Source organism: Paramisgurnus dabryanus, chromosome 13 (assembly GCF_030506205.2).
Source record: "Paramisgurnus dabryanus chromosome 13, PD_genome_1.1, whole genome shotgun sequence".
NCBI classification, from domain to species: domain Eukaryota; kingdom Metazoa; phylum Chordata; class Actinopteri; order Cypriniformes; family Cobitidae; genus Paramisgurnus; species Paramisgurnus dabryanus.
In genome coordinates this window covers 20,370,790-20,386,251 of record NC_133349.1, presented here as the reverse complement: position 1 = coordinate 20,386,251, position 15,462 = coordinate 20,370,790, and the positions used below count along the sequence as shown (strand labels likewise).

The 15,462-nt window shown below is 38.2% G+C and overlaps 1 protein-coding gene across 3 annotated transcripts in view; it reads right to left on the bottom strand.

The window, feature by feature from the left end:
• cicb (capicua transcriptional repressor b) overlaps positions 1-12,804 on the bottom strand; it is a 33,739-nt gene extending 20,935 nt beyond the window's left edge. Inside the window, exons 1-2 of one of the 3 annotated variants that reach the window (XM_065261127.2) lie at positions 12,569-12,804; positions 1,942-5,779 (exon numbers count right to left, since the gene is read on the bottom strand). In XM_065261127.2, the coding sequence (XP_065117199.1) occupies positions 1,942-5,674 (3,733 nt within the window). In that variant the 5' untranslated portion in view covers positions 5,675-5,779; positions 12,569-12,804. Of the gene's footprint in view, positions 1-1,941; positions 5,780-11,854; positions 11,977-12,021; positions 12,203-12,568 lie in introns of those variants that run through there. The other 2 variants (XM_065261129.2, XM_065261130.2) reach the window with 2 other exon arrangements.
• Positions 12,805-15,462: the final 2,658 nt, after the last annotated feature.

The window sequence follows — 15,462 nt, the reverse complement described above, 5'->3', positions numbered from 1 at the left end:
AACTAAAAAAATGTTCACATAAAAGGGATTTATAAGAGCAACACTTGAACTAGCTCAAACTAATACAGTAGCTGAGAAGGGGTCAACCATGTCAAGATCTCTGCATATCACTGAACTGTATTACATCTGGAGTTTGTCAGATTAGACCGCGACAGAGATTTTAAGACATAATTTAAAGAGATATTAGAGATATGTGGTCGCATTAAACTGTGGGCTGCCTTTCATCAGCAGGGACAGAGCATCGTGTTAAATGAAAAGAAGGAATGGTTTATGAAAATGTAGAAAATTCAAGGAAATTTTGTTTTAGTCAATTAAAACTATGTTAAACTAAAGCAAAAACCTGCTTGTAAGAGCGCAAAACATTTACATAATTATCAATATAATGATCAGTATTTAAGATTTTTAAATGGAATCTTAGGTAACACTTCACAACAATGCTGTATTTGTTAACAATTAGTTAATGCATTAGTAAACATAAACTAACATTGAAAAAAAACTTCTACAGCATTTATCAATCTTTGTGCATGTTAATTTCAGCATTTACTAATACAATCATAAAATCAAGCATCATAACTGTTAACATTAGTTAACATGAATAACTGTATTGACATTAACTAACATTAACAAGAATTAAGACATATGCTGAAAACGATATTTTTTGTTCATGTTAGTTCATGCATTTACTAATACAACCTTATTGTAAAGTGTTACTGAATCTTCATACATAATTTTAAGATTTGAAAAGCTGCATCTGATAAAATAAAATATCACAAATAAAAATGATACTGAATTTGATAAAATAAGATAACTGGTCAAAGGCCAGAATACCAGTTTTTTTTGTCAAAAACAGACTGTTTTGTTATACTAGAGCACACTATTCTAATCTATAATACATAGTACAAATTGTGCATGCCTTGTTCTTAACATAACTTCTTTGATCAACAGTCTGTCCTTAGCAAATATGATAAATAAATGGAAAGCTACCTAGCATAGATAAATGATTTTAAATATTGATTTGACAATATTTTTATTATGAAAGGAAAAGGTCTGGAGAATGATATGGGAAACAGTTATGTTGGAAATTGTTTGCCTGGAAGAATGGTCAGTTAATGGTCATAGCTAGGAATTTTTGGCCCCTTTATAGTACACAAAATGTGACCTAGCAAACATTTGCTTTGATAAAGTCATGTGTGCAATATATTTTTCTGCACTTTTTTACTGAGTGTATTTACTGTTTACCTGACAGGTAAACAGGTCATTCTTTGTTATTCATTTTTCTTTCTTTTCTGACAATTTCACTTGCTCAACACATTTCACCTCTTCAGTTTCAGATTGTGCAGCACCGCAGGGGATTATGTTTAAGAGATGGTAAAAGGGAGAGTATATTAAAATATTTAAACTATTTGATTTTAATGACTTATTTTAAAATTAAAAACACTGAATACTGTAAAATGATTGGGGTGAATTAAATATATTTGTTTGTGCCCAACATTGCATTGTAACAAAATGTTGATCTCACGGTCCCTTAATGATATTATGCTTAGCATTGTCTCAACTGTTACCATATGGTTTGCATATATACAAAGCATGTTATTTCCTTCATGCTTTAAATAGATGTCAAGCTTTTCAGTATTGATTTGTCTAACAATTCATACTCACCAATGCTCATATTTTAAAGAATTCTTTCAAAAAATAATTTAATGATCTAAAATGTATCTTCATCGTCTAAATGACATGGAATCTGCTTTGACATTCGTGATGAGGGGACCAAAACTAGAAAAAAAGACGTATCCTTTCTCTCCGAAATGTATTTTTTTTAACCATTTATTGAATGGCATGTTCTTTTATGTTGGTAATATCAAACCAAAACAACAATCTGCCTAGAGGATCACAATTTGAATACTGGCGTTTGCATTAAATGTAAATATAGAATTCTCTTACCAGTTCCAGGTCGCCCCATGATGATTTCTTTGCAGGGCACAGGATGCAGGGTCTCCGTGGGAAGTATGAGTGGCAGCAAAGCAGTGGGAGCAGGATGACAAGGGACAGGCTGCTGCACCATCACTGGACCACTCGTATCCTGTCCTCCTCCACAATCTGCACCAATGAGACCAGGCCCTGGGGCAGGGCTAGGCACTGAAATGCAGGCCAAGGTGGCGCTGGAATGCGTAGGTAGACCTGCAGGGTTTGGGTTTAGAATGGAAGAGGTAGTAGACACTAGAACAAGAGTTGAGGAGGGGTTTTGCAGTAAGACTGGTCCATTAGTGGAAGAAGCGTTAATTGGTACAGGAACCTGTAATCCTGTCATTGACTGTACACCATTTTGGTTATTTTCTGTGGAAATGGTCCTGTCCACCTCTGCAACTCTAGCCAGTGGAAGTTCTGTAAACTTTATTAGAGGAACCTCGGGATTTCTCACTATTACCGGAGAATCTCTCAAAGGTTGCTGAGAGACTGTACACTGTGAACCTGACTCTACGATCAAGGGTGAAGCTGGTGGGGAAGAGGCAGTGGTTGAAGGAAGTCTTTGTGGGAGTGTGACAGTCGTTGTGTGAGGAGTGATAATGCAGACATTTGTTACAAGAGAAGGATCATGATTGATTTGTTCCTGATCAGGTTTGGCACATTCCTGTGAAAGTGAAGTCGGGGGAGGTGGGGCATCCGTCCGGCGTCTGCCCGGGCTCATGGGTACAGTGAAAGTTAGACTGGTGTGAAAGGATGGCACAATACCAGACACGTGTCTGTCTTTTTCTCTCTCTAGACCTCCTGTTCCATGTTTTGCGGCACAACTGTTTGTACCACTGGGCTGTCTGTGGCGGCGGGGAGGTAGGACTGGTGAGGCAGTGATGGGGCTGAAGTTTGCAGGGCGAAAACCAAAAAGTGGTGAAGGAGATGGAGAAGGTGTGGGTGAGAATGGGGACTGATTGGAAATTGGTGAGAATGAGGGTGTTACAGACCTTGAGCTGCCCAGGGATACCAGCATAGTTGCAGCTTCGCACTCATCAAAGTCAAAGCGAGAGAAATCCTGAGGAAGCAGTGATGGCAATCCAAGACGTGGGCGAGAGTCGGTACCTCGGCTGCTTGTTTCACTGCTGTCCCGAGAAGTCTCATCCCAATCAAATTCACTGCTAGCACGACCCCGCAGATCTGAAGGGGTGACAGTCCCTGAGCTGCTCCCTCCACCACCTCCAATCCCTCTCTCTCCAGCTGCTCCCTCCATTTCTTTGGTACGCATGGAAAGATGGCGAGAACAGTAACCACGACGTTGGGACTCTTTCATGCAACCTTCCCGTGAACACAAGCGCCTCCACTGTTTCCCGTTGAACTTCTTACGTATTCCATTAGGCGTACAGACCACATCACCTTTTTTGTATTTCTGTTGGTTAGCTGACAAAGGTGTCCTTGATCTTGAGGAAGAAGCAGAAGATGAGGCAGAACTCCCTGGAATTGGGGTGGAGGTCTGTGACTGTGTAGGAGTCTTTTCCAGAGGTGTCAAAGACCCCCTAGAGTTAGGGGAAGGAGGCACAGAGGGTGGCATATGATGAGCGATCCCTCCATCAGACCCTAAAATTACAGGTAAAGGGGTTGGCTGTGGACTTACTAAAGATGTCCCAGAGGTGCCTCGCATCACTGTAATGGGACTTGGATACCCAGGAGGTTTGGAAAGAATGTGTCTGTGGTTATTAGGCCCACTTTTTGGCTCCCCTGAGACTAAGGGTCCTCCAACTCTAAGAGGTGTCATGTTAAGCTGCAAAACTTCCATGTCCACCTCTGGGGTCTGCAATTGTTTTCGCTCATGCTCTCTGTCTCTAACTCTTTCTCTATTCCCTGTTTCTTCACACACTTTTCTAGCTGCTATATTAAAAATATTTTTTGCTACCATCACAACTGCTGGTGAAGTGGAAGATGAAAGATGTGTGCTTTCATAGCGATGAACCCCTGGAGATGGGAATCTGCAGTTTTCCCTGAGAGGACCTGCAGTTTCCAAATCCAATCCCTCACTTAACTGACATAGCTCCCTCTCTACTTCCATCTCCTCCATGTGCTCTCTTTCCTCTCGCTCTTTCTCCCTCATAACCCCATCCCATGGTGGAACAAGGAGGCGCAGGTTTTGGCGGGCCACCCAAACAGTCTGATTACTTGATGTCTGTTGTGACTCCTCACTGGTGCACTTCTCTTTCTTTTGCTCCGGCTCCTCCTGTAAAAGCACCATGTAGGGGAATGCAACAGCTGAATGAGAGTCTACCTGAGCCACCACACCTTCTCTGAAGCACTCTTTACCTTTATCTCCTCTGTAAGGCACACAAACACGCGTCCCAACCTCCACAAGTTCATTTCCTGGGGGTGGGGCGTCTAAAATGAGGTCAATGGGTTGGTGTGGGCGACTAACTAATGTATGAAATGGATATGAGAGCAGCATCCTCTCCCCATTAACCTGCAACTCTACATTCAGCTGCTCTTTATTGGACCCACGCACCACACCGCAAAAAAATACACATTCCTTGTTTAGGGTCCCGCATTCTTTTTCATTAGTTCTTGGACGTCTACGTGCTAGCACTCTTTGGTTTTTCAGTCCTTTAGCTAGTGCTTCTGATATTGCTGCAGATCCTCTCTGTGCGTTCTGTTGGTCAGGCAGGGTTGAATTGTTAGGCAGCAGTCTTTCTGATACCCTTACATGACTCCCTGAATTTTGTTGCACGCCGGAGTGCTCTAGCACCTCTAGATCCAAAGAATGTTCACTGGCTGTGTCTGTAGATGAAGAACGCACAGAATTTGGGGCTTGCTCCCCATATCCATCCGCTTCTGCTGTTTGCACAACTTTCTCTCCGGCAGATGCCACCTTGCTTTTCATCAAATTACCCATAGATTCATTTACTTTTTGAGATTCTGTGCTTGCAATTTTGCAAATTTCTTTACTGCTATTTCTACTAATTTCCAGATCAGAACTCTCTGTTTTAACCAAATCAGTTACAGTACTGTTCTGAGGAATTGAGGTGTGTGAGGAACCTAGATGGTTGCTATAAAAAGTGTGTGAGGGAAAGTCAGGGGTTAAACTGATGGGAGAGATAACGGAAGCCTGATGTTCATACATGTATTTCTTCTTGGGCACCCTGGCTTTGAAAGTGGCTGTTTTTCGACTTGAGAGTGTTGTAGTAGTGTGGTTGGCACTGAAAGAGTTGCTTTTATTTAAACCACTGGCTACAGAGTTTGTATTTTGTGTGTTGCCAGCAGTGCTGCTTGCATGTTGGTTGCTACCTTTACTGATTGTGCTAGAAGAGTTTTGTGTATTTGTACTAGATATGTCTGTGCTATTATTGTATACATTTTCATGTGCATTGCTGGCTATCTTAATTGAGTCTGTATTTTCTGCTAAATTCTTTGTGATAATGTTCCTTGGGCTTCTTGCTTTATTTACTATAACTATGTTTTCCTCGGCTTTTGATGTTCCCACTGTTCTTTCTCTTGATTGTTCTCTAAGCCCATCCCTGTTTGGGATGTTGTTACTCTTGATTTGCTTGTCCTGAGCGCTGTCTGCTTTAGATGTTTGTTTCTGGGGTGAAAGTGCAGGCTGTGTTGTTCTTGAATGTCCATCAAGCTTGCTGGCACGTTTTCTCGCTCCTTTTGCTCTTGCTGATAAAGGAGAGCGTCCTCTCTGTTTCTTTGGTGGCCTCATTTTTTCGTTTCGACAACTTTAGGATATGTCTCCAATTTGTTGTCCTTCTGTCTTTTAATAGGCTCTTTTGAGGTTGTTTTTAGTACTGCTTTTCTTCACAACAACCTGAAACAATAAGAGAAATAAATCAGTAAAATACCTGTCAAAATACAATAGTTGTGAAGATACTACTTAATAGATAATTAAAAAAGACACATTACAAAAATGTGAATAAATCATAAAGAATAATTATATAAAAATTAAAAATTAATTAATCATGTAATTTAACCCATGCATAAATGAAAAGATTTTCCCAACTATCAAATTAACTAATAAACCACCTTTATATTTTTGCAAGACCACAGGTTATCCACGTTCCTCAACCATATTTAAAGGCAACACAGAATTATCACTGGCCAAATAGGTTAGTTTGATTAAATTAACATAAACGAAAAATTTAAAATACATACAAGAGCAAAAACAAAAAACGTGTTCTGTGTCCATATCAAACAGATTGACAAACTTGCTTGCAAACAGATTACAATGGACACAAGGCCAGGGTTAGATATGGACTTAAAAATGAAAATGTATTTACTGCAAAAGCCACTTTTAAATCCACTAAATGATTTACAAATGTGATGCCTATGAATCATCTTAATAAAAAAATACTGGAATGTCAACAAAAAGAAGAAACACGGAGAAAAGGTGAAACACATAAAGGACAGGGTACATATAGAAAGTAGGAAAAAAAGAAAAGAAAAACAAAAGCAAGCTGTGCATCAAACAGAATATAAAAATATGTTTACACTCCCTTCAGAAAAGGAAGTTCTTTCTACAATACACGGAGCAGAAGTCATTTTTGGAGTCAGATGATCAATGTGCCATTCTTCATATTAATATTTTTTTTATTAAATCTGTGCTTTTCCTTTTCCTATCCTTATGTTAGTACAAACACACACAAAAAATACATAATATTTTAGTATCCACTGTCAAATCTTAAATTTAATTAATCAATACTCATAAATTCATTTAATCTCCAACAAATGTATAAATTCACAGATTTCCTTACCCATAAACACGCTTTCCACCAGTCACTACTTACTCACCAGTCTTTATTCATTCATAGACAAACACATGTGTAAAAACACACTCCCCTTCACAAAATATCTCACTCTCTTTACTATTACACACTTCCACCCACTCACAAAAGATGTGCTAACAGAAAATCCCTTACAAACAAAACAGGCATAGCATTTTTCTTTAAGAGATGGCCTTAAAATCGGAGATTTGAAGGAATTAAGTAATTCCAAGACTAGGAACAACTGCTCTATAAGTAACACTACTTTATCCTGTACATTTCGGATGGACTCTTTTTCAAAGTGTTCACAACATGTTCTTTTGGAAACTCCTTTAAATAATTGAGGAGCTCAAATGCAAAAGCCGCTAAATGTCACCTTCATAAAAAGGAGATAATGATATTAACGTATTATACGTTCATCAAATTCTTTCGCTTCAAATCCACTTAATCCCAGCCTCAGGCCAGTCAGAAATACCAGTTTTTTGTAGGCAGAATCTATTAAGAGTCTGGTAATTTTTTTTTTATTTGACAAGAAAACATGTCAGATGCCTTTACTGTAGCGGGTTTTGCATCTGAGCTCTTCAATTTTATTTGCTTAGATGCACCAGATGCATCAGAACCAATTATGAGTCAGCCTATTCTCTATCAACAATCTGGGCACAATAAATTCCACTAGTATCAGTTATGTAACTACTGGTAAATTTACGATTTGTCTGTTTGACTGACAGCTGTTTTTGTCTTCCCTACATTCACTTAAAGTCAAAATGAAATTGAAATGAAAAACTGTCATTTGTTTTGCAATATTGTGGAATTTTTTTACAAATGACTTATCTGTATCATCATTTAAAAAAAATGTATGTGGCCTCATAATCTTTAATCAAAAATGCAAATCTGCTCCTCGAAACGATCTCTCTTTACTTCCGGTCATATGGTAGGGCAGGTGGGCGGTGTCCGGGAAAAGATTGCAGTGATTAGAAATTAGCAACATGACCCAACTTCAAACGATCCAATTAATTCTCGATGAACGAATTCAAGTCCAGCCCTACCTTTTCTCATTTCATAAGCCGTTTCACTCGAGTATACGTCACCACAGGGAAAATAAGACAATCGCTGCTTCCGTTTCATGGCGACTTTAATAGCCATTGTTATAACCAAAAGGTGTGTTTTCATTTGGACAGGAAGGTCTAAAAAAATTTGTATTAATGACTCACTTTAATTTCCTGTTCGGTGTTAATAACAACCACAAACGCGTTCTATGCTCATTAACAAAATATATCAAAATCAGTCCAAAAACAACTATTTTTATTTGTATTGCATGCTTTATTTGAACTTGAAGTGTGTCAGCAACAAGATGTTACAGTCACACACATGAAAAAAAAAAATGCAACAGAAGAAAGTCAAGTGACGAACGTAAAACAATGAGTTCAGGGACACATATCGAACATAATGGTTTCATAAAACTATCTGGCTTAGGTTTGAGACACAGTCACACAGTGTATTGCAATGTGTTTACATTATCAGTTGCTATTTGGTTATATTCATAGTTAACTACTGTATGTACAACATTTTGGATTAAATTAACTAAAACAAGTAACAATAATAGGCAATTTTTTTAGGTATAATCAAAACTGAAGAATACAAAACATGTATGTTAAATATATTTTCTTTAAACACATGACTCTTTAAAAAATTGTTGGTTATATATATCTGATCTTGCCAACATGACCCTTAAATGTGCCTCAAGTAATTTGTTAATAGTAAAATGTGTTAATTTTTTTATAACATGATAAGAAGTCATGTATCACAGCAATTTAGAATATGCCATGATCACATAACCTTGTCTGCCACGAAGCTAAAACATTCTGTTAAAATGTGTTGCCAAGTTTGCATACATTTACAAATCCCTGCTTCTAGAAATTCCTACTCAGGAAACTGAAACACCACGGACGACGTCAAACAGCACAACCCACAATCTTGAAAACGTGATTTGTTTAATCTATTAATCATGCAAACCACAAAATCCCTATTCAGCTGCTTATATACTTGAACCACTGATAATTGACAGGAAATGACATTGATTATTAAATATGAAGCTATAACCTAGATTTAGTTTTTATCTTTGGTTTTCATTCTTTATTTCACAAAGATGAAGTTTGCTTTTCAAATATGCATCCACTAGATTAAATGCACTTGCTTGACCACTTGCCAAGTTGAAAGTGATACTAGATACCAATTCAATTACTTCAGTACTTCTCCACAACTAAAATGTAACTTTGCTATTCATTTACAGGACGTCATTCAGCTGTTTCCTTTGCAAAAAGTCTGTCATGTCTCAATTTATTATCGATTCAAGGTGGCGTCTATTAAATACTTGAATGGTGTTAATAGAAAAGCTTTCCAATGTTCTTTGATATTTAATTTTTCTAAATTTAGTATATAAGAGTTAAAATAAATAGTTATATGCCGCTGTAGTATGCTTGATTATTAACACTCTCAAACAAGTTATTATTTTTAAAATAATTTTATTTAAACTTTTTTTATAACACTTTACAATACACTGTAAAAAATTGCTGTAATTATGGAGCTGTTTGCCAGTAACTTAGTGTAGAAGATAAAGACTGAAAATGTTTCATGTTCATTTAACTTTGAACAAACTGTTGCCAGTAAATAACATAAATGTAAAATCTACAGTAAGTTACTGGCAGCTAGTTGCCAGTAATACCCAGTAATACTGTAATTTCTACAGACATTTTTTACAGTGTAGGGTTGTATTTGTTAACATTAGTAAAGTAACTAACACTAACAACCAATAAACAATATAGTTTTCATCATTTATTTTATTCTTATTGATGTTAGTTAATGTCAGTACAGTTATTCGTTAGTTCATAGTGCATTCCAACATTTGATGTATTAGTAAATGCTAATATTAACATGAACTAAGATTAATAAATGCTTTACTGTTCATTGATAGTTAATATTAGATAATGCATTTACTACTAAATGTTAACAAATATGACCTTATTGTAATTTTTTTTTAAACCTTGATGAATTTAATTTGTGCATCCATGTAGGCATGCAAAACTCACACATTTCAGTCAACGTCTGCTTCATGTGACTGCGTCAGGTCTAACTCTTATAGATAAGACTATATCTGGTCAATTAAAGTCTTTTGGATATAAGCATGATACCTACATTAAAGGTACAAATAAAGCAAGAGAAACATCAGCCGTATGACAGAAGTCCAGTACCGACACTATAAGGAATGTGATTTCAGTTGATGGCTCTCGGTATTAAACAGGTCTCTGTGTTACAACACATCCCATCCTCAACCAGGGCAACTACTAAAACCCCTCACACATTAAAACCTTATTCTATTTAAAAAGCAACAGACACACACTGACAAACGAATGAGACGTTTCACTTGTCATTATATTACTTTATGCTAAAAGGTCAAATGATTTACTTGAGAATTATTAAAAGATGCTTCTTTATTTATATATCTGACAAAAGCGTTTTTCTTTTTCAATTATAGTCATTACCGTATACAAAGCCTATACATTTATTAAGGTGAATTAAATGAGCCAGAACATAATTCAGTTCACCCTGGATAAAATGTGATAACACTAAATTAAATATTGGTCTTGAGGACAATTTTATTAAAACTGATATGGCAGAATTATGATATTTTTTTTGTCAAAACCTACATGTCTATGTGCGTCACAAAGCAATGGAAAGCTCAAACACACCACAAGATCAAACATACGCATACACACGCTTCTCACCGAGCACCAGTTGTCATTACATTGAAGCAACTGCTTGCGTATTAGACTTTGCTCAAACCATAATGCAACCGAAAATCTCAATGTCTACTGAGGTGCAAACAAAAAGTAACAAAAAGGGGGACATGGATTGACACATGGTTGTGATGCCAGTATGCCAGCCTGTCACACTGCAAAGATTTAATTGGAGAATAAGTCTTACAGTGCACTGCCTCGCCGCAGTGTTACGAAGCAACATAAACAAAAACCCAACAAAAACCCAAAACATGCAGTGTAACATGCCATACACCACAATGCGATTTTTAAAAATAAAGCATCTGCCCACTCCGTGCAACACATTGCATATCCACACAGATTCTGTTATGGATGATGTGCTAATTCACAGATTGCTCTCCAAATGTGCATTCGGGGGCATGCAGGAGGGTGCAGGGCTGCAGCAGTGCAGTGCCGTGCAGCTCGGGGCATGCATGGGTGCTATGACTTCCTTCCCAAACCCGACCGTTTCCCACGAAATTACCTGCTTTATTTGGACATAAAGTGGGTCACCAAGGGGATGTTACAGTCACAAACATGAAACAGCAAAAACATGCAATACAAAAAAGTCAAGAGACAAGCGCACAACAGGGAGATCAGGGACACATGACGCACTCTTTAAAGATCAGCTGCCAAACACTTCACACACTTGAAAAAGCCTCTCCAAGAGTCCTCGGACACTTCGAAATCGGTGCCTTAAAATTTTACTGGCTGGGTTCTGCAAGTGTGTACCAAGTGCGTGCCAGCCATCAAGCTGTTTCGACGCTGAAGCAGTACATGGACTGAATGACGTAGGTACAATGCTGCCCAAAACAACATCCTATCCTTTAACACTCCACCACATCAGTCACACCAGAATCATATTACTCATTTATATGAAATGACTCAAAAGAGCAAAGGTCCTCAGTTGTACACACCATTTGCAAAACCATGCATAGTTGACCTGATAAAAAAACATAAATGGATGGATGTTTTCAATGCAGACAATCATTATGTAGACACTCTTTCACAACAAAGTGTATGAACTGCAGAGAGCACGTTTACATGCATTTCTGAAAATAACAGATCTGACAAAATCTTAGAATAAGGAAGATAAATAAATAAATAACTGGTGCCAGCACAGAAGCTCTGCTGAAGAAGGCCGTGAATGATACTTTTAAAATAATGCTTAATCAAATATACACAATTATTTGTAAGAAAAACTGCAGTTCGTATTAAATATTATTAGAGACAGCCTATACAGACGTATTTCGAAAATATACAGACTATGCGGTGGGTCGTTACAATAATGCACAAGACTGAAAATCATACCGTCAGACTGCGCACGAAACCCGCCGGTGTAGTTCGAGTACTCGCAGCGCTTCGCAATGTCACGCGAGTAGTACTATGCCAAGGACTCGCAACAGCCGGGGTTACGATACACAATGGCCTTACTACAGAGTAAAAGAAAGCTTTAAAACGTGTAAAAACACACTCACGCCAACGTGCAGAAACACTACGCATAGGTTGTTCGTGTCAATAAGGACGTACGAGCGGCAAAAGTTGCAAATGATCCACCGTCATGCGCCGTTCTAGTAGGTCACGGGAAAGTGTGCAGATGACAGCGCGTGAAGTAAGCCCAAGTATCGCTTATTGAGTGAAGTATTCGTTTGTTTGTTTTTACATTGGCGCCGTGACGTTATTATTGGGTAGTGCAATCCTTCCTCGAGCTCAACTCGCGTAATCCTGCCAGTGCGTAACGCGCGTAAGTGCCAATTTGCTCTGCTCAAGTTGCTCAAACTCATGCCATTCAGTCCAAACATTTCGAGAAGAAATGACTTGTTAAGTTACTGAAACGCTTGGTTTGAACAGTCTTTAAAACATTTGATAAAGTTTAACTCTGCATCCCCACCCCCTCCCTTTTTCTTGCTTCTTCCTTGATATTTATTTCAGTCAGCGATCACTTTTGCATAAAACACATCCGTCTGTAAAATACGATGTGTCATTAGTATTAGCAGTGGACCCAGCTGGTTGATAACAACTCACCAAAAACAGCAAAAATACGTGCTAACCGATGGATTTACGGTGCAAATTGCAGATGGGCTCTCCCGTTTAGTCCGAAGTGGCGTGCGACGTCCGTCCATGTCTTCTTTCTGTCGGGAATTTTACTTTCTGTCGGTCCTCCGTTAAAGATCTTTGCCCCCCTCCCAACACAAACTCAGACAGGGATTAAAAACTATATGAATCCTTTTTCACTACAGTCACAAAATGGTGAATGAACCACTAACAGCTGGCCCGCCTGACCAATCAGAGCGCGCTGACAGATACAGTAACCTATGGATGTGACAGCACAAACTAAGAGGCGTTTCTCAGCGGCAAATTCTCCTTGATTGACGTGTCCTGTCGACGAATCACGTTGGAAAAGACAGCAAGCCGGTTCACACTCCAAAAGTTACAGTACCCAATGAGAGCGCTGGGAACCATAGGAACAGGCCGTGGGCGGGCACTAGGGTAGTGTTCAAGATGCGCTGGCCAATAACGCAATACTAGTCTTCGCTCCCCAAATAAAAGTGCATGTTTACCACAAACAACAGTGCAATATACCACCCTCAGTTTTATATTTCCCATGAGATTTCTAAGTTAAACACACCCTACAAATTTGTGGTAATATTGTCTATAAAATACACATTTACTCGAATATCTTAAATAGAGTTTAAAGTTGACAATTAGATTGAATGGGGATCTCAAAAAATATATGGGTATGTCTCCGACAGAGCATTTCACTTTTCCACTACTATACTTGTAAATACGGGAACCTTCTACGACGGACACTGTTGACTTTCTCGCGTACAAATTTTTTCCCCACTCTGCCTCTCTTTTCTCTCAGCAACAGCCCCTCACCTCGTGCGCAAGAGCCAATCACCGTGGCCCATCCGGCTGTATCTAACGTATGTGCCGTTTCGCCACGCCCCTTCCATACAATCCTTGTAGGATTCAGGGGTGACGTCATCAGGTCGCCATGCGATTGGCCAGAAGGAGAGCGTCGACGAGCCAATGATCAAACTCAGCGATGAAGTCATCAACCATGTTGCCACCAGCTGGATGGTAGGGGCGTGGCCTGACGTACTCACATAACCCCATGCTTGATGCGTAGTAGGACAACAACATACTAGTGACTGAGGAAGGCAATTGAAACTACTGTTCCATGACACACTGCAAAACAAGGAGTGTACATTTTTTTTAAATAAAGAAATCAATTAAATATACTGAAAATTATATTTTGTTAAAATATTGTTTAAAAAGCAAATATTACCCCTTGTCGTTGCGTGTTTACTTTAGTTGAATATTGCTATTCATATTTCACACCCTTTGGCGCATATAAGCGATTGAAAAACGGTAAAGATGTCGTTACATAATCGCTGTTGTAGACACAATCAGATACTACGCACCATCCCAAAATCATAAAGGCAATGCACAGCGACACCTGTTGGTTTCATTTTGAAATGCATTTAAACTATTCACACACCACAACAGAGAATGGCCTCTACTTAAATTTATTCTAAACAAGGAAAAACTTTACCAAAATGCTAAGAAAAATAATAAGATGCACTAAAAAATACTAAACCTTGCACTACTCAAGTAGCTGTCTGCTTACAAAAGATGGTCATGCAAATTTGAAGTGTCTGTCCTCCCTCATTAACACTTCTTCCACTCCCCAGAGCCCCGGCCTTTGACCTGACCCCTACCATGATGACGACCTCTTTTATTTGGCTCTGTAATGCTGTGCCAATCAATTGTCATACGTCCATCCCTCTACCATACTCTCCCACTGCGCAAGAGTAAACGGCATTCCCTCATCCAGCTCCATGAAATGATTGTGGTGATAAAAGAAGTAAAAAAGGGACGACAGACAGAGTATGTGACAAAAACAAAACATGACAGAGATGATGAGATGAACCACAGGCAGAAATGTGATCAGATTTAAATCACATAACCCACTTCTCAACCAGAGTTGTTTTATGCAGCATGTGCTTATACTTACTGTAATGAATAGACGGAGCTGATGATCATTTATGATATTTATTTATTAATAGGTTAACCGCTTAAAAAAAACGATAGTTTGCTTTTGTCTGTATGCTCAATAAGATGTTGAAATATAATAAATATGAATTAAAAATTAATAAGACAATAACAGTTATATATGGATATGTAAGAGAACAAATGTATGCAATTTAGCAGACGCCTTTATCCAATGCGACTTAGATTGCATTCAGGCTGTACTGTGTTTTATCAGTAAGAGTGTTGCATGACCTATGCACTGCTAACACAATGCTCAATCAACTGAGCTATTTGAACATATAAGAACACATTTACTGCTCTTTAGTGAACATTACACATCTGTGCAATGGCTATATGCAACAAAAGCACAATAGTAAAACATTTGTTTTGTTTAGTGATGTAAACTCTAAAAACAAATGGTGCTATATAGCACCAAAAGTGGTTCTTTGCTCGTAATCATAGAAGAACCGTTTTTAGTGCCATATAGCACCGGTGAAGCACCTGTGTAGAACCAGATAGGGGCCATATAGCACCACATATGGTTCTACATAGCACTATATGGTTCTAAGGTGCTTCACCGGTGCTATATGACACTAAAAATGGTTCTTCTATGATTACGAGCAAAGAACCATTTTTGGTGCTATATAGCACCATTTGTTTTTAGAGTGTAAGCTGGGCTGTGAACATTTATTAAATGCCACGTTTTGTATGATTATGATATTTCTAGTCGAGAAAAAAACTAAATCTAGATACTTTACCTAAATTAAAAAAATATTAATTTATAATTAGCAGTATTGCATTAAATATAATTAATACATGTAACAGAAGTCAATAGTATGTGTGTGCAAAATTATTTTTAAGATGTCTCCAAAATAAATGTA